Source organism: Ammodytes marinus, assembly GCF_949987685.1.
Source record: "Ammodytes marinus genome assembly, chromosome: 14".
NCBI lineage: Eukaryota > Metazoa > Chordata > Actinopteri > Uranoscopiformes > Ammodytidae > Ammodytes > Ammodytes marinus.
Window position 1 is genome coordinate 11,241,793 of NC_137218.1, and position 26,286 is coordinate 11,268,078.

General features: G+C 40.4%; 1 protein-coding gene across 2 annotated transcripts in view; it reads left to right on the plus strand.

Annotated features, from left to right (window-relative positions):
• LOC307260385 (rho GTPase-activating protein 26-like) overlaps nt 1-26,286 on the plus strand; it is an 83,647-nt gene that overhangs the window by 46,962 nt on the left and 10,399 nt on the right. For both annotated transcript variants that reach the window (XM_080040614.1, XM_080040615.1), the window contains exons 8-20: nt 129-258; nt 885-985; nt 2,363-2,457; nt 4,386-4,464; nt 5,646-5,682; nt 5,894-5,959; nt 6,328-6,402; nt 6,513-6,597; nt 9,365-9,423; nt 14,608-14,713; nt 18,428-18,587; nt 20,220-20,364; nt 20,947-21,142. In XM_080040614.1, coding sequence (XP_079896740.1) covers nt 129-258; nt 885-985; nt 2,363-2,457; nt 4,386-4,464; nt 5,646-5,682; nt 5,894-5,959; nt 6,328-6,402; nt 6,513-6,597; nt 9,365-9,423; nt 14,608-14,713; nt 18,428-18,587; nt 20,220-20,364; nt 20,947-21,142 — 1,334 coding nt within the window. The remainder of the gene's footprint in view (nt 1-128; nt 259-884; nt 986-2,362; nt 2,458-4,385; nt 4,465-5,645; nt 5,683-5,893; nt 5,960-6,327; nt 6,403-6,512; nt 6,598-9,364; nt 9,424-14,607; nt 14,714-18,427; nt 18,588-20,219; nt 20,365-20,946; nt 21,143-26,286) is intronic.

Genomic DNA, 26,286 nt, shown 5'->3' on the forward strand with positions numbered 1-26,286 from the left:
AAGTTCTAAAACAGAAATATTTCACGTCTAGCTTTAGTGTAAGTGATGCTGTCGCTGCTCACACAAAGCTGACTCAGGATCAGACTGAAAGGCTTAAGGCGTGCGCTGCTCTGTGCTTGTGTCGACAGACGAGGAACCGCTTCGAGAGCACGCGGTCGGAGGTGGAGATTCTGATGAAGAAGATGAAGGAGAATCCACACGAACACAAGAGCGTCAGCCATCACACCATGGAGGGCTACCTGTATGTGCAAGAGAAACGTATGTATATCGCCACACCCCCACCTTCCACCCAAATGATACTTGTTACAATGCACAACTCGGCAACAATTTCCAGCGCCCGAGAACCATGGAAACGTGAATGAGCCTGTGAGTGAGTGGGTGTGTGTACAGGCACAGCAAGTGCGTGCAGGGGCGTGTTGTTTGGGATGCACACGCGCACACACACTCACTCTCACACACACACACACACACACACACACACACACACACACACACACACACACACACACACACACACACACACACACACACACACACACACACACACACACACACACACACACACACACACACACACACACACACAAACACACAAACACACACTGCCAGAGCAGTAGAACAAACAAACCATAATGAGCTTGGCGAGCTACAGTCAAGTCAAGTCTGATCTGTTGGAGAGTGACAACAGCTGACCACGTGCGGTTGCCTAGGTAACACATCCAGCACTGGAGCAGGCATGACTAAGACTCATTTATTTTTAATTTGTTTTATTAATTTTTTTTTTTTACCCAACCTTCCCCTCCTGGCTCTGTTTTCCTCTGAATGTTTTGCATGTGTGTTTTGTTTTTAACCATTTTAAACGTTTTAATTTCTTCTTTCTTCAGGCTCATTTGTGTCTACCTGGGTAAAGTACTACTGTACGTACCATCGTGAGCCCAAGAGGATCACCATGGTCCTCTTTGACCCGAAATCTGGAGGGAAAATGGTGAGTAGCTTAGGCCATATAAATACACAGATATGGTTACTATATCCCTAAGCATTCAAGTTATACACCTATCTAGCTATCAAGATTTATATATTTACGTAAGCAAGAAACAAAACATGAGACACACACTTTTGAGACATGCCATAATTTACGGACAACACACACACACACACACACACACACACACACACACACACACACACACACACACACACACACACACACACACACACACACACACACACACACACACACACACCTTTTCTGTGTGTCTATTCAGCCTGTCATGGTGTGAGCATCAACCGATTATGTCAATATTTGCGTCAGTCCATCGGTTTCAAAACAAGGAATACATTGTTGACGCATGATACCAGTTTACATCAGTCATACAGGGAGAGATAGAAAATTGCTTTCACAACAGAAGCCTCAATAGCCGATTAAGCCAAAGCTGAAGCAAGTTCAAGCCTGTTTTCTGGTTGGTTATTACTGAGCGTTTTTTGAGTGGTTAACTGATGAAAAAACTAGAAACACTGAACGATGCAGAAAGCCTTTCAGCTCCAACACAGTAACGCAGTAAGAACATTATATTACACAGGGTGAGCCCATGGTCTCATTAGTGTTTTATAATGAGAAAATGAAACCTCCGTGGAATGCTTAAAACACATGTTGAGTGTGTTGAAAGTGTGTGTAAACATTGTGCTTTATCACACAACCTGTTAAAAAAAAATCAAATGAAGAACATTTATTAAAAAACAAAGACCTGAATAAACATTTTCAGAAATAGTTATTGAATATTAATGTTTTTCCTCAGTGAAGTATTATAAGGGCCAGAAATGTAATGCAATTGGCTCATTATGAATTTGAACTCATTTTAACGTGTTTTTGTATTTCACAACAATCATCCATGCTGATGTAACCTTAACCTCCTTAGTGAAGAGACTTTACTGTAGATTAGATAACCTATACCACTTGCATCAAACACGACTATTACAGCCTTTAGATGTTTACCTAAAGAAAAGATTCAAGCAGATGTTGTAACTGAAGGTAAAGAGCTGCGAGTCATGTCATGCATGGTGTGAGTGGCTTCAGTCACACTCTGAGACAATGTTCAAATCTTTTATAAGCGCTTATAAAACTCCAAGATGGCACTGTAACAAACACAGTTCTTCGTTATCTATATAAAGATATGATTTAGTTTCGCGCTAATTTCCTGATAGCCAGTTCCTGCGGAGACTGGTGTCGTTGGCCGACTCACACACGCAAGAAAAATGTCCCAATGTGCTTCCAATTGAAAGTTAAGAACTCGGAAATACTGATGACTTTTTTTTCTCTCTCTCTTTCTCTTTCTATCTCTCTCTCTCTCTCTCTCTCTGTCAGGGAGAAGAGGAGAGCTTCATCCTCAAGTCGTGCACCAGGAGGAAGACAGACTCCATAGAGAAGAGGTTCTGTTTTGATGTGGAAGCAATGGACAGGTCAGTCAGCGGTTGATTTGACTGCATGTGCCTCCTGTTTAGACCCACGCCTTTTTACACACACAATCTCCCTTTGGCCCCACCTCTGAATCGTTCATTTTCACACAGTCTTTATTCTAAATTCATCTCACTTCATAACTTTTTGAAGTGACAGACTGTATCAGTGTCTAATGCAACAGCAGTGATTCCGTGTGTCTGATTTAGAGCTATTTCATTGACAGCATTTTCAGCAGTTTTAACATCTGCAAAACACTACATTGGGATTTTGTAGTGCAATGACACTCTGAAATATGACACAAGCAAACCAGGAAAGAAGGAAACATTAAGTGCTTTTGACTTTGCCAGAAAGTCACACAATCATTGTAGAATTTGACACCAGTGAATCGTGCCTTTGTATACAAACGTAAATCTACACACGTACAGTAGCTCTGATCTGCCGTCGGTTCATGGATTTAAAAAAGAAAATGGTGTAATTACAGCTAACATACACATGGGGGTGCTCTGTAGTTTTGGAATTGACAAGAATCATGGCTGTTAGTTCCCAAAGGCTCCTGCTCCCCCTTTGGCTGCTTTGCTTCCTCCTCCTCTCTCTCGCTCTTCCTCATTCCCTACTCTTTATCAACTCTAATATTCCCCCATTAGATAAACTTATGTATAGATAAACCCGTTCACCCATCACCCTGCCTTTATTCATATTTCTAGTGTGTGTGTGTGCGCGTGCGCTTTGCATCTGGCTGTCTGTGTTTTGTTTGGTAAAAGGGAATTCAAAGGCAAGCAAAGATGTTTCTTCTTATTGTGTGTGGTTTGCATAAATGTTGTGTTGTTGTTGCAGTCTGGCATAAAAACAGTCCTTTTTGGATACATGTTTGGCGCCTTGCAAATTCTGTATCTGTGTGTGTACCCACCACTATACAGTGTTATTTTGTTGCTGGGTGGTGTGTCACAAGGGAATGACATGAGAATGTGTGTGTGTGTGTGTGTGTGTGTGGTGAGGGGGGTTGTAATGCTGACGTGGTGACATCTGGAGGTGAGTGGTACTTCCACTGACAAACCGTAGGGCTACAGAAGACAGAGATGGACATGACTAATGACACTGTGTGTGTGTGTGTGTGTGTGTGTGTGTGTGTGTGTGTGTGTGTGTGTGTGTGTGTGTGTGTGTGTGTGTGTGTGTGTGTGTGTGTGTGTGTGTGTGTGTGTGTGTGTGTGTGTGTGTGTGTGTGTGTGTGTGTGTGCATGCATGCAAAGGTTGTCTATATCAGGGTCATATCTCAGTTGCTTTAGTCGAAATTAATCCTTGTTAGTGGGAGAAATTTCGGGCTACATTATTTATTCCTGTTTTTGATCCTTTTATGGTGAAAAAGCCGTTGATCATCTGTTATAAGTAACTGTAAAGTGATACAGGAGTCACACGTCTGGCATCCACTGATGAATATACTTTGCTTGTGCGTAAGCATTCAGATTTGCGTGCAGAGATCCTCCTTTCACACAATTGAGTTCACCAGCTGATGAAGTAAAGCTGACCTTTACTTCTCATTCTGCACGGGTTTCTCAATGAAGTCATCCAACCGGTTAGTTGAAACAATCCAGAATAACTTCTTCAGCCATTAAGCTCTTTCTTTAAAGCGGGATGTTATAGCTACATCTGTGGTATGTTTGAATGACTACCTTGTAGCGTGCATGTATTTGTATGGTTTATTTTCGTTTGTTGATAGCATTTAACGTACAATGTTTACCACTGACCTTGACATTTGATAAGCAAATGTGCCTTCTTTGTGTGTGTGTGTGTGTGTGTGTGTGTGTGTGTGTGTGTGTGTGTGTGTGTGTGTGTGTGTGTGTGTGTGTGTGTGTGTGTGTGTGTGTGTGTGTGTGTGTGTGTGTGTGTGTGTGTGTGTGTGTGTGTGTGTGTGTGTGTGTGTGTGTGTGTGAAGGTCTGGGGTGATCACCATGCAGGCTCTGTCAGAAGAAGACCGCAGGTTGTGGATGGAGGCCATGGATGGGAGAGAACCGGTACGTTACCACGGTTACCAGTTGGCACTTATGTGAACGTGAAAAAAAAAGAGAGTGGAAGGGAGAGGGACCACATGTCTGCTAAGCCAAACAACAAAAACATAACTTTTGGAGCATTGGTTACAACTTCAGCAGCCTTCCCCTCAGTGTATGCTGTCAGTACATATACAGTATAGCACAATGTTACCTGCTAGCACAAAGAAATGGTTCCCAAGCAGAAGCACCTCAATGGAGTCCGAAGATTAATCTGAGGTGACACAAAATGATTAATGGGATCAAAATAGGTCAGAAACAAAAGACTTATCTCCAATTTTCTTATATCGGGGTAACGTAGCTGTTTTAACAACGAAACATCCACATTAGGCTAGATGAGAAAATCAGTCTTTGGTGGATCTGCTCACCACTCTTGACATACAGTATGCAACCTTGGATGAAACGTGACACTGTTTCACAATACAATAAAGTTGAACCAGTCCACTGGCACAGGGCCATTACCCCATACATCATGTTGCTGTTCATGTCCCTAATAGTATGGTTATGTGACAGCCAGTCACCTTGACACTAGGTTTATGCCTTCTTAATATACAGCTTTTTTTTGGCCCTAGGGCTAGAAGTGTGTGTTAATGCTGCTTACCACACTCTCATTTAGTCACGCTCATGCCCCGACACCTTCCTCATACCCTACCTCCTCCGACATTCAGGCGCACAAAGGTAACCAGCATCCGTAAAGCCACCGCAAGACTGAACAAGCAGTTGCTAAACTCAGGAGCTCTGTAATAAAAAATAAAAAAATTTGATGGCCATGATTTTACTTAAGCTCATCCCGCCTTTGTCTTCTTTGTAAAGACTTCTCTCTTGTTTGGCTACTACTTACCACAGCTACACAGAGGCAATCACACAAAAGCCCAGTTAATCCAGGCAAACAAGACCAGACAAATGGGATAGATTCGAGTATAAACACACACACACAGTCATATATTTTCACATTTACTGTATTTCCCATTATCTTTATAGTCAGTGTATGTTTATTTTAATGGTAAAAACACATACATTCTAACTGTCAACCTCTCTAATGATGTCTGTGTCAGGAGCATATAACGCGTGCAGTGTTTTTTTGTTTGTGTAATGTGATACATCATTTGTGTAAATCATTTTAAAGCATTTTCTTTTTTTTTCTTCAGGTATACAATCTGAACAGAGACAGCCAGGCTGAAGGCAGTAAGTCACTTTATTTAAAAGGCACATGATTAGGCTACCTAGCATTACTATCTGATGTTTGTATTGGCAGGTTTTATTCTAAATGCCATTGATGCAGCATTTATATGTGACTATAATGTTGTGTAATATATTTGTATTTTTCAATCTCATTTGAGAAATCAAATCAAAGCAAATGTAAATCAAAATGTTTTTTTATCCCCCTCTCTACCAGTGGCCCAGCTGGATGTGATTGGGTTCAACGTGATGAAAAAGTTCATCTATGCAGTGGATACTCGAGGTATACAACGTTAACTTACGATTCTTGTTTTATTATTTTCCTGCTTCGTTGATATAATATAAGATACTTTTAGGATCTTCACCTTTTATGTCCCACCAGTGGACTAGTCATGGACAATATAATTTCTACCACACCATGTCAATCTGTGAAACCATCGCAGTACAAACAGTCAATTACAATTATTACAAATCATAACATGACAAGAATACATAAATAAGACTTAGTAAAAAGTGCTTCCTTGTTAGTTCACTAAATGAGGAAGCATTGAGATACATATTGTGTTAACTTCTGTTTGGGCTCAAATTTTCCTTGAAATATAAGCAAAAGGTTGACCCCTCCTTTTTTCCATACCTGCCCCTCCTCTCCAGGTATCAATGAACAGGGCCTGTACAGAATTGTTGGCGTCAGCTCCAGAGTACAAAAACTACTCGGCTTTGCTATGGGTAAACACACACATATTTAGTCCAAACTCAAACGCAAGATGTATTTATACATCGTGTAAATGAATTGAATTGAATTTTCTTATATTTTTCATGTTTGTTTTTTCCATCAGATCCTAAGACCTGTGCTGACGTGGAGCTGGAAAACCAAGAGTGGGAGATTAAGACCATCACAAGTGCTATCAAGCACTATCTCAGGTTTGTGTGAAAAAGGTTTAAATATATTATTCCCATATGAGACATTAAGATAGCAAATCCTGTGCAACCACTCTACACAGTTATGTGATTATTATTAGAAATGTCCCTACTGTGTTCAAAGAGTAAGAGTGTGTTTTAACCTGAAAGACACACAGCATAGTTTTTACAGTCATATGAAAAAGTTTGGGAACCCCTCTCAGCCAGCATTATAATTGACTCTGCTTTCACACAAAAAAGATAAAAGTGGTATGTCTTTAATTTACCAGGAACAGCTAAGTACTGGGATGTTTTCCAAACAAAGATTTTTTGAAAAGCAGTATTTAGTTTTATGAAATTAAATAAAATGGGAAAAACTGGCTGTGCAAAAATATGGGAACCCTTGTGGTCTTGCTGATTTTAATGCATGTAACAGCATGTAAAACTGAGGACTGTAAACACAAAATTGGTTGGATTATGTTGTTAAGCCTTGAACCTCATATAAAGGTATGTTTAATCATGATAAAAGGTATTTTAGGTGCCTAAATGCAAGTTCCACTTCTCTTTGACTCTCTGCAGAAGTGAGACAGAATGGGATCATCAAAACAGCTCCCAAAAGATCTTAAAAACAAAGATTATTCATTGTCATGGTTTAGGGCAAGGCTACAAGAAGCTTTCCCAAAGGTTTCAATTGTCAATTTCTACTGTAAGGAACGTTGTCAGGGAATGGAAGGACACAGGCACAGTTGCAGTTAAACCCAGGTCTAGCAGACCAAGAATAGTACAAGAGCGGCATATGCGGCGGATTGTGAGAATGGTTGCACACAACCCAAAGATCACCTCCAAAGACCTGCAAGAACATCTGGCTGCAGATTGTGTATCTGTACATGGTTCTACAATTCAGTGCAATTTGCACCAAAACATCTGTATGGCCAGGTGATGAGAAGGAAGCCCTTTCTGCGCATGGAGTATGCAAAAGCTCATTTAGACAAGCCAGCTTCATATTGGAAGAAAATGCTTTGGACTGATGAGACAAAAATTAAGTTATTTGGTCTTTATAAAAAGCAGATGTGTTGGTGCAAATTGCGCTGAATTGTTGAACGATGTACAGATACATAATCTGCAGCCAGATGTTCTTGCAGGTCTTTGGAGGTGATCTGTGGGTTGTGTGCAACCATTCTCACAATCCTCCACCTATGCCGCTCCTGTTTTTTTCTTGGTCTGCCATGCCTGGGTTTAACTGCCACTATGCCTGTGTCCTTCCATTTCCTGACAACGTTCCCTAAAGTCGAAATTGACAATTGAAACCTTTGGGAAAGCTTCTTGTAGCCTGTCCCCTAAACCATGACAATGAACAATCTTTGTTTTTCAGATCTTTTGGGAGCTGTTTTGATGATCCCATTCTGTCTCACTTCAGCAGAGAGTCAAAGAGAAGTGCAACTTGCATTTAGGCACCTAAAATACATTTTCTCATGATTAAACAGACATTTCTATGAGGTTCAAGGCTTAACAACATAATCCAACCAACTTTGTGTTTAAAGTCATCAGTTTTGCATGCTGTTACAGGCATTAAAATCAACAAAACCACAAGGGTTCCTATATTTTTGCACAGCCAGTTTTTCACATTTTATTTTAATTCATACAACCAAATACTGCTTTTCAAAAAATCTTTGTTTGGAAAACATCCCAGTACTTAGCTGTTCCTGGTAAATTAAAGTCATACCACTTTTATATTTTTTTTGTGAAAGCAGAGTCAATTATAATGCCGGCTGAAAGGGGTTCCCAAACTTTTTCATATGACTGTATATAGTCATAGTAAATTGAATCCTCATCTTCGAATCTGAATAATTCCTCCCATTCTGAAATCCCAGCCTCTTCAACTCATAGTACTTGAATAAAGTCATGTTTTGGCTTTCAGTCTCTGCCTCTTGAGTATAACAGAAATGTGGCCTGGAAATGTTGAGTATTTTTTGTTTATTTTACAAAGCATTTGCTCATTTTGCCTCCTTTTTTTATTTAATTTCATGAACTTGCATTTACCCATAGAGAGAGCTGTGCTAGTGGCGCAAACCATCTTTTACCACTCATAATTTACACAGTTGCACACACAGTCATATGATCAAAATGCAAAGCCGGTCTAGCCTGCTGTCCACTATAGCAGTTGATGGTGAAATGACTTCCTCAAGAGCAACTCAACCATTGGTAATGGGGGAAGGATCAGGCTGGTTGGAGGCTAAGGGATGGGCAGCTAAGTGGCAGAGAAAGAGAGCAGTGTTCAAGCTGTGCTCAACCTGCTGTACCAGAATAAATGGACAATGCATGTGCACAATAAAAAACACACACAGGTGCACAAACGCTTACATATTGCTGACACACACACACACACACACACACACACACACACACACACACACACACACACACACACACACACACACACACACACACACACACACACACACACACACACACACACACTAACACACACAAACCTTTGGCACATAAGATGACAGCTTTACTATATACACACACGCCACGCCACACATTAACAGCATCAGTAGCTCAGGTCAAGCCTCATTGAGACCCAGCAGGAGGCATGACAGTGATAAACCATCCAGCGGTGCAAGCTGGCACGCCGGGGAGAAAACCGATGGAGAGCGCAGTTAGACCGCGGTGCTCATCCAGAACCTTTCACATTTATTGATTTCCTGCAAAGCCGCGCCAAGCCTTAAGTCCATCTCCCAAGCTGACATTCTTCACCTGACGTCTCCATCTCTCCTTGTGTTTCCAGGATGCTGCCTGCACCTCTCATGACATACCAGTACCAGAGGAGCTTCATCAAAGCTGCCAGTGAGTAGTTGTCCTTACATGTGTCTTGTTTGCCTCTCGAATGTAAAGTGAACGTTAAGTCAGCAGAAGATAACACGGACTCTCCATAGCTCAAGATGATTTGATTTCCATTCGTCTATTCTAAGACCTTCTTGAATGAAAATGAAAAAAATACTGTACACAATACACAAACACATACTGTATTAAATAAAGGACCATATGATGTACATAGAGTGCACAGCAACTCTTACAACACACTGCTTAGCTTAAGAACCTTTAAGTAACCTTTGGTTGATTTTTGAATAAAAGTGAAATCCTTTTTAAGTGACACCATGTTGATATTTATATATCATGATGGATAACAGTTTTTTCTTGTTACATTGTAATGCTTACCACAGGGACTCTTTGTCCTCATCTTTTCTCTCCCAATGACTGTTTAAATGAAGAGATTTATTAGGCATTCCAGCTCAGTTTAATGTGGAAATTGAGAACAGCATAATGATTAATGGTGTGAATAAGGTCATGACAGGCTATCAAAGCAGTAGACGCTTCACCTGCTGAGTTACCAGGCGTCCCGCTGTGGGAGCTGAGCCTCCCGACCGGGCCGCTTTATGTTCTGTGTGTGGCACACAGTACGTTGCTGACCCGCGGTGTGCAGTTTTTTTTTAATACAATATTTGAGATTCAAATTCCTGGTGAAGAGGAAATGCCTGCAGAGCTGAGCTAAAAATGATGACCTCATAAAAGCTCAGTTTTGTGGGTTTTGTTGGGTCAAACAGCAGCTTAATTTTTTTTATATTGACTGTATTTAAAAAAGGAAAGCACTAAAACAGTCACTGCATACCATTTCCATATGAGATTCTTCTCATGTGATTTCCAATGCTATAGAATTAAGTTTTAAAGACCATGAAATAAAGACTTTGCACAAGGGTATTGTACTTCTGGGTGTTTAATCTGTCCTTGTTTCAATGTAGTTTAGCTTTGAAAGGTCTGGTCCATATCCATTCTACTATAACTGTTATACTTTCTTTGAAACATGTAAACACATTTGGGCTTATCCTTGCAAGCCCAGCTGCAGTTTAGTCTAGCCTGGTCCAGTCTGGTCAGCTGTATTACATGATGTGTGTTAGTGACCTGTATTGCTTTGTTTGTCGGTAGCGAAGCTGCTAAAGCCTAGGCCGACAGGGGAAGGAACTCCAGGAAATGACAGTGTTACTCTGGCAACAGCAGCAGGAAATGGCTCCATAGTGAAGCCAACTGGAGAGAAAATGAGAAAAGTGTGTTGAAGGGTGTATTAGGAGAAAGGAGTAGAGTGTGGCGGTTAATAAGGAAGCTGGTTGGTAGTTGGTACCAAACAAACTCGGACCACCCATGCATGTAATCATAAAAAGTGCTTGCCAACTGTTTGTGTAACTTTACAGATTGAAATCTCTCTCTAGACCCGTACTTTCTTTCTTTCTTTCTTTTTTCGATCAAACTTATCTGCCATTTATAATTTCTTGTTCGTGTGGCTGTCTGTGTTTGCATGTCATGCATTTCTTTAATATTGCGTATATGCAAAAGAATGTGTGTCTGCCTGTGTGTGAGTGCACTTTTGTATGCTTTCCAATGTGAAATGTTGCAGGAGCAGCAGGGTATTTTGAGGACAGCGTCCTCAGTTGAACTCCCTCGTTCAGTCCCTCCCTCTCTCCTCCTCTCTTTTACGTCCCTGTCCCACTCCTCCCACCACCCTGCTTACAGACCTCATCTTCCTCCTCCTTCTCTAGTTTTGTCTCGGCGTGTTCCATCTCTCATCCCGTGTTACTATGGTTTTAAATATCAGGTTGAACAGACAGAGTGCTTTATAAGAGAGTGTTGTGAGGGTTGTTGGGTCAACCAGCAGCTGCAACATTTTCCTTCCTCCTTCTTCTGTTTACCAGCACCTGATGGGTGCGGCACATGAAGTCAGAATACATTATTATTTTAACAGTCGGCTGTCTTGAAGATGGATTGCCTGAACTCTCCAACAGTCACTGCAATCATGTATCTGTATTAGATTCTTCTCAACTGGCTCCTAGGCTACACACATGTTTCTCAAGCAGTAACTGATTTAGAACAGAAAATGGAGACTGTGCGAGAAAGAGGAGAGAGGGTCGAGTGTCACCTGGATTTCAGATAACAGCCTTTGGCATGTACCGTACATGCAAGAAAACACGCATTCAGTGATAACAATATCTCTCGCTATATTGCTCGCTCCATTTCCTCCATGAGATTTCTTTGACTTATACATTGCTTTACTTTCTTTGACTTGCTTTTCATTTGACTTTTTTCAATACTGCAGGGTGAAGGTTTTTTTTTGTAAAGTTTCTCGGAAGCCAGAACAAACTTTATCGACTATCATCCTTACTGTCATTTATGTGTCATAACCTCGTATATTATGAACGAAATCCATCCATCCATCCATCCATCCATCCATCCATCCATCCATCCATCCATCCATCCATCCATCCATCCATCCATCCATCCATCCATCCATCCATCCATCCATCCATCCATCCATCCACCCATCCATCCAACCATTCGCCCACCCAGAACAACCTAGTCATTATCATCCAAATGTCTTTGTCGGGGTTGTGGTGGTAGCAGGCATCAGTATGCTTCTAGAGTAGACAAAGTATAGCTAGATTATCCAGTCTGAAACCCTGTAACCTCCACACTTTTCAGATGTTGGAATCAGGGTGGCTGCAGCCAGCAACTTTTTTAACTTTCCTAAAACCAATACATTTCTAAGCAACTCACATTATGCAAGGAATGGCTATAGTTGAGGTTTAAAAGTATGCAGGATTGTTGTGATTATCTCTTATTCTCTTTTTGTTCCGGGTCAAGACAGTTTGACATGTCTGAAGTACATGTAGGCGTCCAGGCAGCTTCCCTTCCAATAGCCTGAATGATTTCAACCGGTTCTTTTTTACAGAAGTAAAGTGTTCTACTCCAAGAGAGAACATTTAATTAATAAAGAATTAATGTTGAAAATGTTAAAATGGTCTTATGTTAGTTGTGTTACCTCACTCCCTGCTATCTATATGAATCCAAAGGAGGATGCTAAAGATGAGACATGGTACTTACTGCTCATACTGTGGGCCTTTGGGTTGTCAGCTATGAATAATAAATGATAAAGAAAGAAGAACAGGTGGTGGTGGTGGTGGTGGTGCCGGAGTTTATCAAGGATCAGCTGACGGACAGCCGAAGTGACAAGCCTCTTGAAATACCACGCTTCATTTAGGGTGTGTACGTGGTCACTTCCCTGACTTTAATTTTAATCGCATGTACTCCCATACCATAATTAATTTAAATCCCTTTAAGGAATTTACAGATGAAGTTTTGATGAGGGAGACCCAGCTTTGCTTCCGTTTCTATTTTTTTTTAGCTTTTTAGCCATGAGCTGTAATAAATGTGGTATTGTACATGGAAATGTACCATTAAATCTGATTTTAAGTAAGATAACAAATAATGGATTACAAAACTGGCAAACTAAACCCAATTGACCTCTTCACAAAAGAGTTAGCTAAAGTCATTAATAAGTGCTAGTAAGAACATGGCCAACTCTTTTATCAGACAATTTAAAATACACTATCTTTTGAACCATAATATTCATTATATCAAACACAAATAATCATCTGCTTTAAATACATTTGCACTTATGGGCAGTACAACTCAGTTGCATGCATGCATGTTTTCTATCTGAAGCAGCATAGTGACTTACATTATTGTTCTCTGTAATATTGAAATGAATGACACTCCACCATTTCTTCCCAATTACACCATTTATATGTGCTTTGGTGACCTTTAGATATGCTGATAGTTTTTTATTTATTTTTCAAATAATGTGGCCTAGACATGCACATGCATGTATATTTCATAAGTTTTGGGTTGTGTGTGAGACGAATTGGTGAAGTGTTTGAAAATGTGCAATTAGTGTGCTTGCAGTGGCGGGCGGTTCTCTCTTCATGTGTGTGAACGTATTTCTCAGTGTATAAGTGCTTTAAAGTGTTTGCACTTTATATACGAGTGTTTTGGTGTCTGTTTTGGCTTGTCAGCTCTTTATATCGGTAAGAAAATATGTGTGTGTGTGTGCGTGTGTGTGTGTGCGTGTGTGTGTGTGTGTGTGTGTGTGAGAGATATAGAGATGCTCTGCCAGTTGCGAGTGTATTGCCTGCCACTGACAGCCAGGGCCCGAAGGTTGATCTAGTGCGAGTCTGCTGTCATCTCTTTATCGACTGGCTCTGTGACTTATTATAGTGACTTATTGTAGTCATTCATCAACAACAGGTATCTCTGCCCTGCCTGCCTGTCTCTCTGCCCTGCCTGTCTACCTGCTAGTTACCAGGACACAGAGCTTTACCATTTTGCAGCAGAGTTAAATGATGTGATTAAACTACATACGCCCGTCTGTCTGCCTTTATTTCTTGCTCTGTGAAAATAAATTGTGGCACCCAGCCCCAACCCCCTCAATGGTTCCTAATGCAGGGTTGAAAAAAAAAATAGATGGGTTGGGGCACTCTAACTTTTGACAAAAAGCTTCTTAAAAATTAGTAAATGTAGCTTTTATTTAGGAATATGTTCAGTGATGGTTAGACAAAAGTAGTCATCTGGTGAATATTTAGTGCAACAGGATGGTGCATTTTGGGGTTGGCTTCAAAATAAAATGCAGTGTCCATGTTTGTGGTATTGAAGTAACTTGTTTTTGGACTACAATGCAAGTCACAGCGGAATAACCAGGCTTTAGCCACACAGTCAATACCTGTCAATAAGATCAATTCATTGTTGTTTTTTTCTCTTTTCATGTGGCATGTTGACTGTAGAAAGAAAATATTAAATATCACCAGCTCTGTTCTCCATGCCTGGTGTGATAACACTTAAAGTAAATGTACTATTAATGTATTCACCTTCTTCAAAACACATTCAATAAGTGGCCTTGCACGTTTGTCTGTTGCTCATACTCACAAAATATAGCTTTCTTTGCTGGATTACACCAAAATATTGAAAATCACCAAACTATTTATCATCTTTGTAACAATGAGACCTGCCTCCTGCCTAGTTGCACTCTAAGGGACCATAAAGTCTACTCACTTTAGTGTTTGTTTTGGCTCATAACATATCAATAACATTTGAACTGAAGTCTTCATCGGCTTTCTGTTTTCTGTCTCTGTCTCTGTCTTTGTCCAGAGTTGGACAACCAAGACGCCAGGGTGACGGAGGTCCATGCTCTGGTGCACCGGCTGCCTGAGAAGAACAGACAGATGCTGGAGCTGCTGATGAAACACCTGGCCAAGTAGGTGGAGATATCACACACACAGTGTGAACAGCTGTGGTCGTTCATTATTATGCAGTATCAGAACTTAGACATTGCAAGGTATTTATTTATTTTTATTATTGGTGGATTCAGCGATTCTGGAGAATTTGCTTGGTCAAAATCCCTTTTTGTCCAAATCTTTAGAATAGAACGGTGTTCTCTGTAAACTGTTCCGTTGCTGGCTACGGTGGCCCCTTTTGTTTACATACACTTGTTTACATACCCAGTTTGCAGAGTCGAGTCTGTGAATTAAAACCAATTGTTTTTTCAGCGCACAGACAGGTAGCGGATCATGAGGATTTATTCACTGATTGTGACGGAGTGATTTTGAAAATAAGCATTCTCCAGAATAGCTGAGTCCACCTTTTAATAGCGACAATGAACTCTCTCACCTCCTTTTTTTCCTGATCTCCTCTTTCTACGTCCCTGTCAGCGCTCCTTAGCTTGATTGTTGATGTTGTCGTTACATCCTCAAGGATAGGATTAGGGGTCTGTGTAATCTCTTGACCGTATGCGTTAGGTCTGCATGTACTCAAAATAGAAAGCAATCCAGCAGCCACCTGACCAAATATATTTCTTGACTTATCCCTTGCAGGGAATGAGGGGTAAAGTCAGGTGGAGGTCTGTCTGTGTGTTTCCAGGAAGAGTAGAAGCTTCCAATTTGAAGGATTGTGCAGGTCAAAAGATGTCCCCCCCATATCCTCCCTGTAATTCCTACATCTAATTTCTTGGAAGATTATTTAAATTACTTTAATGACTATTACTTCTATCTGAAGTGGAGAAGATTTGAAACAATGTTGTGTGGAGTTTGAACCTACAGGCGTCCTGATGTAATTTTGAACTACAAAACACCAAATCATTGCTAACTGGGAGGTATACGGATGCCACTCACCCTTTGAGCTGATTCCAACTCAATGTTTTGCTCTAGGACATTTCCGTTAGGGCAGATGGTGATGAGCCTTCCAGATGATAAGGATCAAACATTCTGTTGTAGGACTCCTGCAAAGATCACTTTTTTGTTTCTTAGCAAGGCCATCTGCATTCCTAATCCCATTTTTGCCTCAACATTTTTGATCTTCTTACTTCTTATGTTCTTACTTCTTATTGCCTACTGTATGTAGGAAAACATCCACTGTTGTAGTAGACAACTAGAGATTTATCAATGAAACAGGTCATCTGTCTGTGGATTACATAACCGCAAGCTGCTGTAGCCTTTAAGCAAAAAAGCAGGTCATGACACTGTTGGCTTATGTGTAATTATTCCTCTAATGCAGTTGGCTTGGAATGTGGCCTTCCTTTTAACCCACATGAAGGGACATGATCTAAATGGTGAGAAATGGGATGTCAGCCAAGGACATGCCCAACTTTACATGGGTTTAGTGGATTACACCTGCCCTATAGGTTGAATGGCTGTATCACAGTGAACTCTCTCTGTCTGTCAGTCAGAGGATTTATTGGCCTGAAAAATAATATAAAAAAATAAGTAAATTAGATTTACTACCGATAAAGTGAAATACACTCATTTGCAAGTTTTACAATGTTCTATTGTTGTTTAAAGTGTTTTAGAGAGGTGTCGGTTTAACTTATAACTTGACGTCCGTTTTGGAGGCTGCCATTTGTGTTGCTTTCAAATGATTTCATCGATTCAAATAGGGTGGGGAAAATAACAGTAACACAATGCCATTTAACAACACTGCAAACTGCATGTTCTGAAATTACCATAAGTGTGCCCAATAAACTGGCAAGCGAGTAAATTGGAAAGCTTTTCAAGCATTCATATTAGGAAAAAAAAATGAATATTAGCGTTGGGACCATTAAAAAAATATAGCTGGAGCCAATGACTGTTAAAAATAAATACAAACAAATAAGACAAAACAAGAGTGAATGATAGGCTTTAACAACAGTGAAGGTCACATTGGATCACATGAAGAGAGAGCGCAAATCAACTCTATTCTTTTAATGAAATACTCTTACTATTCAACTGTTGTTCACACACAGCTTGAGTGTTTTCCATTTGTAACATATTTAAACCTCTCCAGTGTATGTCCTACTGGGATGCTTCTGGTGGTAACTGTTGAGATTGCATATGTATCTTGGTCTCCGCTGGGAAGACAACGGTATTTCCAAACTCAAATATAAGGATATTAAGGGCGTAAAGCAAGATACAGAATTTGTCTTGTTTTACGACCTTATTATCCTGCCAGTTCTTCCAAGTGAATAGTTTTACAAGACAACAGGAGTTTTTCCATCTTGTATGTGAAAAAAACGCTGAGGAAAAATTGGAAAATTACTTTTTCATATAATGGGTTAAAATGGTCTAATTTTCTTCTTTTTTTACACTTGGCAAAGAATATATTGTGTCTGTCATTTTAAGTTAATGACTTAGAATCATATATTACATTTTAAATTGTTTTGGAATCATGTCAGGCAGCGCAAAGTGGGAATATCCTCTTTACTATTTTTTAACAAAAAACAGATAGTTGCAGCTTCTGGCAATGGCTTGTTGTGAGTCGTGACACTGAACGCAAAAACCTTAAAGTTGCAGCAGGCCTTGAAACCAAAACAAGCAGCTGAAAGATCCCAAAGGTCTTTGTAGCGCTGTGGGGACCTTGACCCATGATTCTCTTTGGGTTCATCACCACAAGCGATGCATTTTTCATAACACAAAGCCATTTGTTCCATTGTTAATATATATATATATATATATATATATATGTATACGGGGTAATCTGTGCCACTTTTTACATTTGCTCCCCTCTAAGAGAGCTAAAATGATTTATCACTCAAATTGACACATTTTCCATTAATTCAGGATGTTTCCTAGAAATGGGCATTAGCAGAATTGTTTCAAGACAAAGGGCAGTGAAAATATGATTGTTTTAAAAAAAGTTGTCATGTGGCTCACTTTACCCCAGCTGTGGGGTAAACTGATCCACTTACTTTTTCCACTCTGAAACTACCATAACAATACATATTGTAACAGTAAGAATCCTGAAAGCTAGCCACACATTCCAGAACTAATGTCGGACTAGTAAAAGAATGATGGGGTTTGGTCAATTAAGCAAAGCAAATTTTCTAAACACTTGAAAGTAACCCTGAACAAAATCAAATACAACATATTATAATTCAAAAGGTTTTAATAAGATTCAAATGAAAGATAGAACCAGTTAGATTAGAACACAGTCTGGGGTCAGAACACAGGACCCTTAGAGCCAGCTAGTGTCTGGGGGCCAAAGCATAGGACAATCAGAACCAGCAAGAACAGCCTGGGACTCAGAACACAGGAGAAGACCCAACTGGATTATAACATCAGCCTGTCATACTCTACAACTAGGCCTACTCTACATTCCAGCCCTGAAGGTTACAGGAAAAGATGAGAAGGTGCTCTTTCCATGTGGTTGCCCCAGGTCGTCTTCCTGGTGTATTTCCTTGACATGATGGCTTTTCTACAATGTGTATGACATTAAAATAAAATATATGTCATGTAATATTACATTAAAATATGTTTAAGACTAAACTTAACTTGTGCCTCATGGTGGGGGAAAGTGAGACAGTGGCTCACTTTCCCCCACAGCATTTGGCTCACTTTCCCCCACCACCACAATTTGAGAATTAGTAGTGCAGCTTTAATTAAAAAATGTAATGCTTGTGTAGCAACTCAGCCTTTCTCTGTCTACCCCCTCCTCTTAACAGTGTGGCAAATCACCACCAGCAGAACCTGATGACCATCGCCAATCTGGGCGTGGTCTTTGGTCCCACTCTGCTGCGTCCACAGGAGGAGACCGTGGCGGCCATCATGGACATCAAGTTCCAGAACATTGTAGTAGAGATCCTCATAGAACACCATGAGAAGGTAAGAGGTCACCAGCATGGATCTATACAGTGGACTACAAACAAACAACAGAGTTTGGTGACATGGTGGAGGATTGAATAATGCCTTGTCTTTATCAAGGGGATTATGCACACACACTCACACACACACACACACACACACACACACACACACACAATTATTATATGCACTCTATATACGTCTTGCTACGTTTCATTTTAGACCCAAGCAGTTTATTGGCAGGCCAAGCTGCTTGCATATGTCACTATGGCAACAGACACACCAGCCTGCCTCTTTGAGACCCTAGCATTGTGCACACACTGTATGTTTCCCTCCCTGGCTGAATACGCATGATAAGATACACACAATCAATCACATATAGACCTACAGTATGCCACACCTGTGTGCATGCATGACTTCACACACGCAGACAGGGTAAGTGTGTATTGAAAGAGTGATGACAAACATGTACACATACGACATGTGTTAGTCCACTCCCTTTTCCACAACTCCCAGGCAACGGCTATCTCTAGTGCAATGTGAAAAAACTAAACACTAGTACAAATACTGTGAATGCGCAGCTAAGAAACCATTGTCACAGTCCTTATGTCCCTGTTCTCTTCTGTACTGCAGTGTAAAAGGACAGCCTTCACAGTATATATTCCTGCTTTCCACAAACAAAGGGATTATCAGTTAAATTTTTCTGACTACTTTTTCGAAAAAGTAGCCTGAAGCTTGTGTGAAGTGTTCTTGAAACTATAAACTATCTACCACAATAATAATATTTGTAGGTTTCATGTTATCCTGCATCCAAAACAATACATCTAGTATGTCATAAGGGGTTCTCCAGCACTCTATTCGGTTTTCTCTGTTGAGCTATGGGTGTGGAGCTGGCCTAAAAAAAGCAGAAAAAAAAGGTGGAGACAGATGAATGAATGTGGTGACGATGACATTTGACTTGGGCTGAAATAACACACTGACAAACGCAGGGCAAAAATTTAGTTAAAAAAAACTTGGCATGGGATTTTCTGCATCTGAGTAACTAAAAAATTAAACTGGATATGTTTCAGAAATATCTTGATCTTGATCACCCTGTTAGGATTCTACACGTGTAATTATTCCCGGGTTTATACAAGTTATAGAGAGCAACAAGCTTTGCTGCTACGTTTTGCAGAATCTAAGCTGCAAGGGTTGTTATTCAGAATCAATTTTAGCTCAACAGCTCAGATATTAGACCATCTGTCTTCTCAACACACAGTGAGAAGTCAATAATTATTATTTGAAGTCAATCATAGGACAACTAGTGGTTTGGCAGGACTTTGAGTGCAACCTGTCACCAAGACCATCGCATATCATGTTGCCTCTGTACTGTTTTTGTACCAAATCACGATCATGTATGTTTCGGCATAGATGTACATTCAATGTTTTGACTGTATGTATTTTATCATTAAGTACAACTATTATGGATCTATACCTCTTACCTAAATGTGATCAGATAACTTCCATTGTACTGCAGTTATACAGTATATGGGACCATACATTGCTAGCAGTAAGAATATCCAATGCACGTGTTGTTTTACGGACGAAACCTTTCCACAGTGTTGTAAATGTGTTAATAGCTTCTCTGGTTGACTGTCCGTCTTATTTGTTCAGATATTCAAAGACGTGCCGACTTCTGCCGGCGGTCCCACCAACATGCAGCTCAACATGTCCAGGAGGAGAAGCACTGAGAACAAAGCCCCGTCCTGCAGTGAGCGGCCTCTCACACTCTTCCACACGCCAACACATTCCCAGAAAGGTGAGCTGGGCCCCCTAGTCGGCCATATGATGAGAATATGAAGTCTGTCTAACCGCCACTTTTTGTTGAAAAGCATTAAAGGTCGGGGTCAGCGATTTGGCCTTTTTTGGTTGCCAAAATCAGTGAGTCTTCATGATGTGCTACCTGTTCCTGTGTGCGCAGAAAGAAAATCCATGGTTAAACTAAACAGCCTTGGCTCTGTAAACAGGCATGTTGCTAGCTGGTGCACAGCGGTGGGCCCCCTTCGTTTACATAACCTTTGTTCACATACCGGCGGTTTACCGAGCATAGGCTAGGTATTAACAGTGGGTTTTCTTTTTCAGCGCACACACAGTTCAGACAGGTAGCGGTGCATGAGGAGATATTCACTGATTTTGACAACAACAAGCGTTCTCCAGAAATCGCTGACTCTTTTGCATTGAGTCGGTTAGCTTATGAGATCCCGGTACTGGTCAGCAGATGTATGGGTTTAGATCAGGGAAAGGCTTGTCGGTACTTAACGTGGCTCCTTTCACAAAAGAAAGGGCAAAAAAATGTCTGGCTGAAAATAGTTTGTGATTCTGTTTATTTGCTCTCGTCTAGGTGAAAAGAGGAACAGTGTGATAAACGCCACAGTTGCTGAGCTGAAGGAGCCGGTTTCCTCATCTCCTAACTGTAACAGCTGCAGCGGCAGCAGCAACAGCAACAGTAACAGCAGCAGCCAAAGCAGAACCCCGAGACACAGTCTGACCAGCAACGACGGAGAGCAGGAGACCCGACTCATCAGACCCAACTCACTGTGAGTGACTATCCCATATATGAAACTGAAGTTCATAGTTATTAATAGATAGGCTACTGTAAGATAGATACCAATTATGTATGTTTTTTTTTTCAAGATTCAGTCACTGACTACTTATAAGTAAAACATAATTAAGCAGTGTCTATTCTGGATTTAAAAAATAATAACGCAAAAGCCGGAGTGAAAGTTGGATTCAAACGTGCAATTGACCATTTAATGTTAAATGAAAGCTATAGTTTTTACAGGTCTGAACAAACCCCACTCCCCGCCCGTGAGAATGAACAAGTGGCTTCACATAAACACTGAGCACACACACACACACACACACACACACACACACACACACACAGTGTTTTCATTGGCCTGTCTGTCACCGTGCAATCACCTGTTCCATCATCTTGTTTTCACACGCCACTTTAGTGTTGGTTGGGTCGCCGTCCCTCCGCTTTGCGTCGCCCCGTGGTATGAGCACATTCCACAGCCTGTCGTGAGCTATTGCTTAAATATAAATACAGTATATATAATGACTTATTTAGGACATGTGTTTGACATTTCCTGAACCAAAGACCTTGTGCCCTTTGGGGTATTATGAAACATCTGAAGACATTCATAACTGTCACCTTAACTGGCAGATACCTCAATAGCCTTCTAGAGATATTCAAGGGCACAGAGAATACGCCCATTTGCAGAAAGTCTCTCCATCATGATTTACATTAAAGATGTATTTAATGGGCTGAGGCCAACAATCTGTTGGTAACAATAGGTCACCTAATGGTGCCTGAAATGATGTGCTTATAATACGCTTCTATCCCCGCTTTCTGCTGATGCTTCCAGAGAGATTAATTTACTTGTCAAGTCTTTTATGAACCTGGCCCTTTTATGTATGCCTAGCCTACTGTACGTATTGTTTGTATGCGTGTGTGGGATCAAGATGACATACTGTAGATTTCCCCTTCATTAACTCTGCCCCAGACAATTGAGACACAATATATTGATGATTGATATTTCTAAAAATAAATGAAACAAAATAAAGAACCGCCACTTCACTTTCAGCAAATCAATGGTGAAAAAAAAGGCATATCATCTCAGCATTATAATAAAAATGTACACAGAGAAATGTGGCAATCTCCCTGACGGCTTGATATTATGCTGTTGGCCTCCGTTAGGACGCTAACATAGAAAATAAGTGGAGAATAATTTCAGCAGAGTTTTTTTTTTTTTTTTTTTTTGCAGAATGGCAAAAGAGTTGTCCTGGAAACCTGTAAGGGATGAATGCAGGACAGTTAATGGAATCTAAATTGCATTTGATTGAAACAGATGATCTATCTATCTACACTCAACAAAAATATAAACGCAACACTTTTGTTTTAGCTCCCATTTTTCATGAGATGGACTTAAAAATCTAAAATTCATTCCAGATACACAATTGTACCATTTCTCTCAAACATTGCTCACAAATCTGTCTAAATGTGTGATAGTGAGCACTTCTGCTTTGCTGAGATAATCCATCCCACCTCACAGGTGTGCCACATCAAGATGCTGATCTGACATCATGATTAGTGCACAGGTGTGCCTTAGACTGTCCACAATAAAAGGCCACTCTGAAATGTGCATTTTTTTGCTTTATTGGGGGTCTGGGGACTCAGAACCAGTCAGTATCTGGTGTGACCACCATTTGCCTCATGCAGTGCAACACATCTTCTTCGCATAGAGTTTATCAGATTGTCAATTGTGGCCTGTGGAATGTTGGTCCACTCCTCTTCAATGGCTGTGCGAAGTTGCTGGAGACGGCTTATGGTGGAGAAATGAACATTCAATGCACGAGCAACAGATCTGGTTGACATTCCTGCTGTCAGCATGCCAATTGCACGCTCCCTCAATGCTTGTGGCATCTGTGGCATTTTGCTGTGAGACAAAACTGCACATTTCAGGGTGGCCTTTTATTGTGGACAGTCTAAGGTACACCTGTGCACTAATCATGATGTCAGATCAGCATCTTGATGTGGCACAACTGTGAGGAAGGATGGATTATCTCAGCAAAGCAGAAGTGCTCACTATCACACATTTAGACAGATTTGTGAACAATGTTTGAGAGAAATGGTACAATTGTGTATCTGGAATGAATTTTAGATCTTTAAGTCCATCTCATGAAAAATGGGAGCAAAAACAAAAGTGTTGCGTTTATATTTTTGTTGAGTGTATCTGTCTGTCTGTCTGTCTGTCTGTCTGTCTGTCTGTCTGTCTGTCTGTCTGTCTGTCTGTCTGTCTGTCTGTCTGTCTGGTAGCTAGACTGGTCAGCTTATTGGTAACAGATTTAATTGAATGTTTCCAAGTGCTTTAAAAAAATGCTCACACTCACAACAAATCTTTTTGGTTGTGTATGAAAAAATATATGTCCTACATAGTTTCAGTACACAATTTTTAAGTATCACTGCCGGTGCACCCACAGAGCAACAGATGGGTGAATGTTTATTCGCCTACAATGGCGGAGCAGGTAAAAATCCTTCCCAATGTCTGTTTTGATGGTTTTTATCATGTTTTATCACACTTATGGATCTGAGATGATGCTAGATAACTCGCTGCTTGAAGACCGCAGTGCATTAATGTGGTGACGTAGGGACGAGCGAGGGGACTGCTAACTGCAGTAACTGACAGGAAGTTAGCTAAAAGAACCATTCCGCTTACAGCACCTTTAATGGAGTAGCCCTTTAACTCTGCTAAGGAGGAATTAAATCCCATTCACAGCATGAGAGTCTGACTCTGCGGTAACATATGATTCGGATCCCAAATCCATACCACGTTTTCTCAATCTCACAAACCAGACAACATGCTTTTCCGAGAACAAAAACGCGAGAGAGTAAAAAAGGTCTAAGGTAAACTAAAGCCTTCAGAAGCCCTGCTGCAGTCCCCTGAGGCGGATGTGATTTTCAGATTTGGCACCTTTGACTATTGATGGTCAGTGTCTTTTTCTTTCAACCATCTTTCAAAATATCTCCCACAAACAAACTACATCCTCGTGTAATCTTCAATTATAGTAAAATAAATATACAAGTAAAATAACTAAGCATAAGTCAAAGGAGTCTAGACAAGCTAACAGTAGTACTGACTCTACAGACCCTGTAGAGTCTAGACAAATGCCTTGAACCTGGTGTAGACAGGTGAAAGTATAAATGGCAAAACGTCTCGTTCTGCCCTCTTTGTGTCCTCTGTTGAAAGCCACAGCGTTTGTATTTTATTCCTTCTGTCTGTTTGGCATTAAAAGAAAAAAGAGAAATTTAAGGGAAAATAAGTGAAGAGCAGAGGAAGCAATGGGTGAGAGAGAGAGAGAGAGAGAGAGAGAGAGAGAGAGAGAGAGAGAGGAGAAGCTGTAAAATGTAATTACCCCTAGTGGAGAGAAAAAAGAAAGAGAAAAAACACCGCATGGGTGAGAAGATGAAAAAAGAAATATTTCCTCCCTCCCAGCGTTACAACCATTTGCACAAACATCATTCACACACACGCGCGCGCAGAGCCAGGCTGCTTCTTCATATTTTCACTCGTTCTCATTTTGGTTCTGTTTTTTTTTTATGTTTTTTTGCCAACAGCACAATACAGCCACAATATGTCTATCTCACCATTTAAGATCTGCAGATACTACTCTGAACACTGGCAGTCACTCATCAAAACCCTGATAGCACTGGTTTGTTTTTGATTGGACCAGAGGCATTACGATCAGAGATATTTTAGATACTGTATGTGTGTAGTCCCACTGTATAGAATTGATCAGTTCTGCTGATCCCGTGATGCTGAGCGCCACCAGAAGCTGTAGCATCATGAGTGTAACTGCGTGTTGCTACTCCATCTGTACAAGCGCCACATCAACAGTGCAAATCCAATCATGAGTAGAAAAACAAATCAACAAGTGAGTAAGCTCGACTGAGGAAAAACCTTCAGAAAAATAAAGATATAAATGAAGGCCAGTAACTACCTAATACATTCATTTTTTCATTTTCCTTTATTTATTCTCGAAAGATCAATTGAGGGTTACCCTCTTTTACAATGACGTTGAGAATTACAGATACACAATATACAATGAGAATACACAACAAGCTTACAAAGAGACAACAACAATTAAAACATTCAGATCAATTGAATAAAGCAGAACAATAGCCTAATTAAAACAGTTACAGGTGGAGTGGGGCTGATTCAAAATAATAACTTTAAATTGGTTAACAGTTATGAGTGTATTTATTTTAATTTGATGTTGTAGGGTGTTCCAGGAGTCAGGGGCACTGTGGCTAAAAGCAGTTTTACCAAGGTCAGACCGGGCGTATGGAACATATAACATGAGCATTTCAGTTGAGCGGGTTTGATAAACCCCATCTGAAATATGCAGCATTGTTGTCAAATAGAGTGGTAGTTTTCCGGTCAGGGCTTTATATATAAAAATATGCCAATGTGCATCACGTCTCTCTTTAAGAGAGGACCACCCAACCTTTTACAGCCCACTACAAGGGCTCTCATGTGGTCTAATCAGCACAATGCACATTTCCACAGCCCTGATCCCTGCAGGACATCAACAGAGTGAGTAGTGTCATTGTCACCGCATTGCTGCTTTGAGTTTCTACATTAAAAGCCTACCAATAATGGGAATGGGCAGAAGCCTTTTAATGAGAAGAAATAGATAGTTAAGGTTAATTCTTAAAATCCATTGGGGAAAAACTAAAAAGCGAAAGTCCACGGGTGAATTTGTGAATCAGGATTAATGTTAAAAACGAGGAAGGCATATTCTCTCCAGGCTATTTAAAACCTGAGTATTGAGCTGTACAGCTGTGTGGTGTCAGCACCTCGTAACAATGTCAAGGCAAAGGTATTTGCATGGCACTCGTCTGACCTCTAGCCAGCCTGTATTTCCCAGCGTATTGCTCTCACTGAGAAACCATAGAGACATGATAACTTTGGTCTCAATTACACCTTTTGTGAGAGCTGAAATTTACGATGATAATCATGTAATTATTTCAGAGAGCTGCTTGTATTTATTTTTTCTCTTTTCTTGTAGTCCAAACTACTGTTGCATTGACTTATATTGCTTCTGCTCTAAATGCTATATTTTTTTTTCAAATGTTCTTAGCACTAGAGAGAGAAGTAGAAATATAATTTGTGAC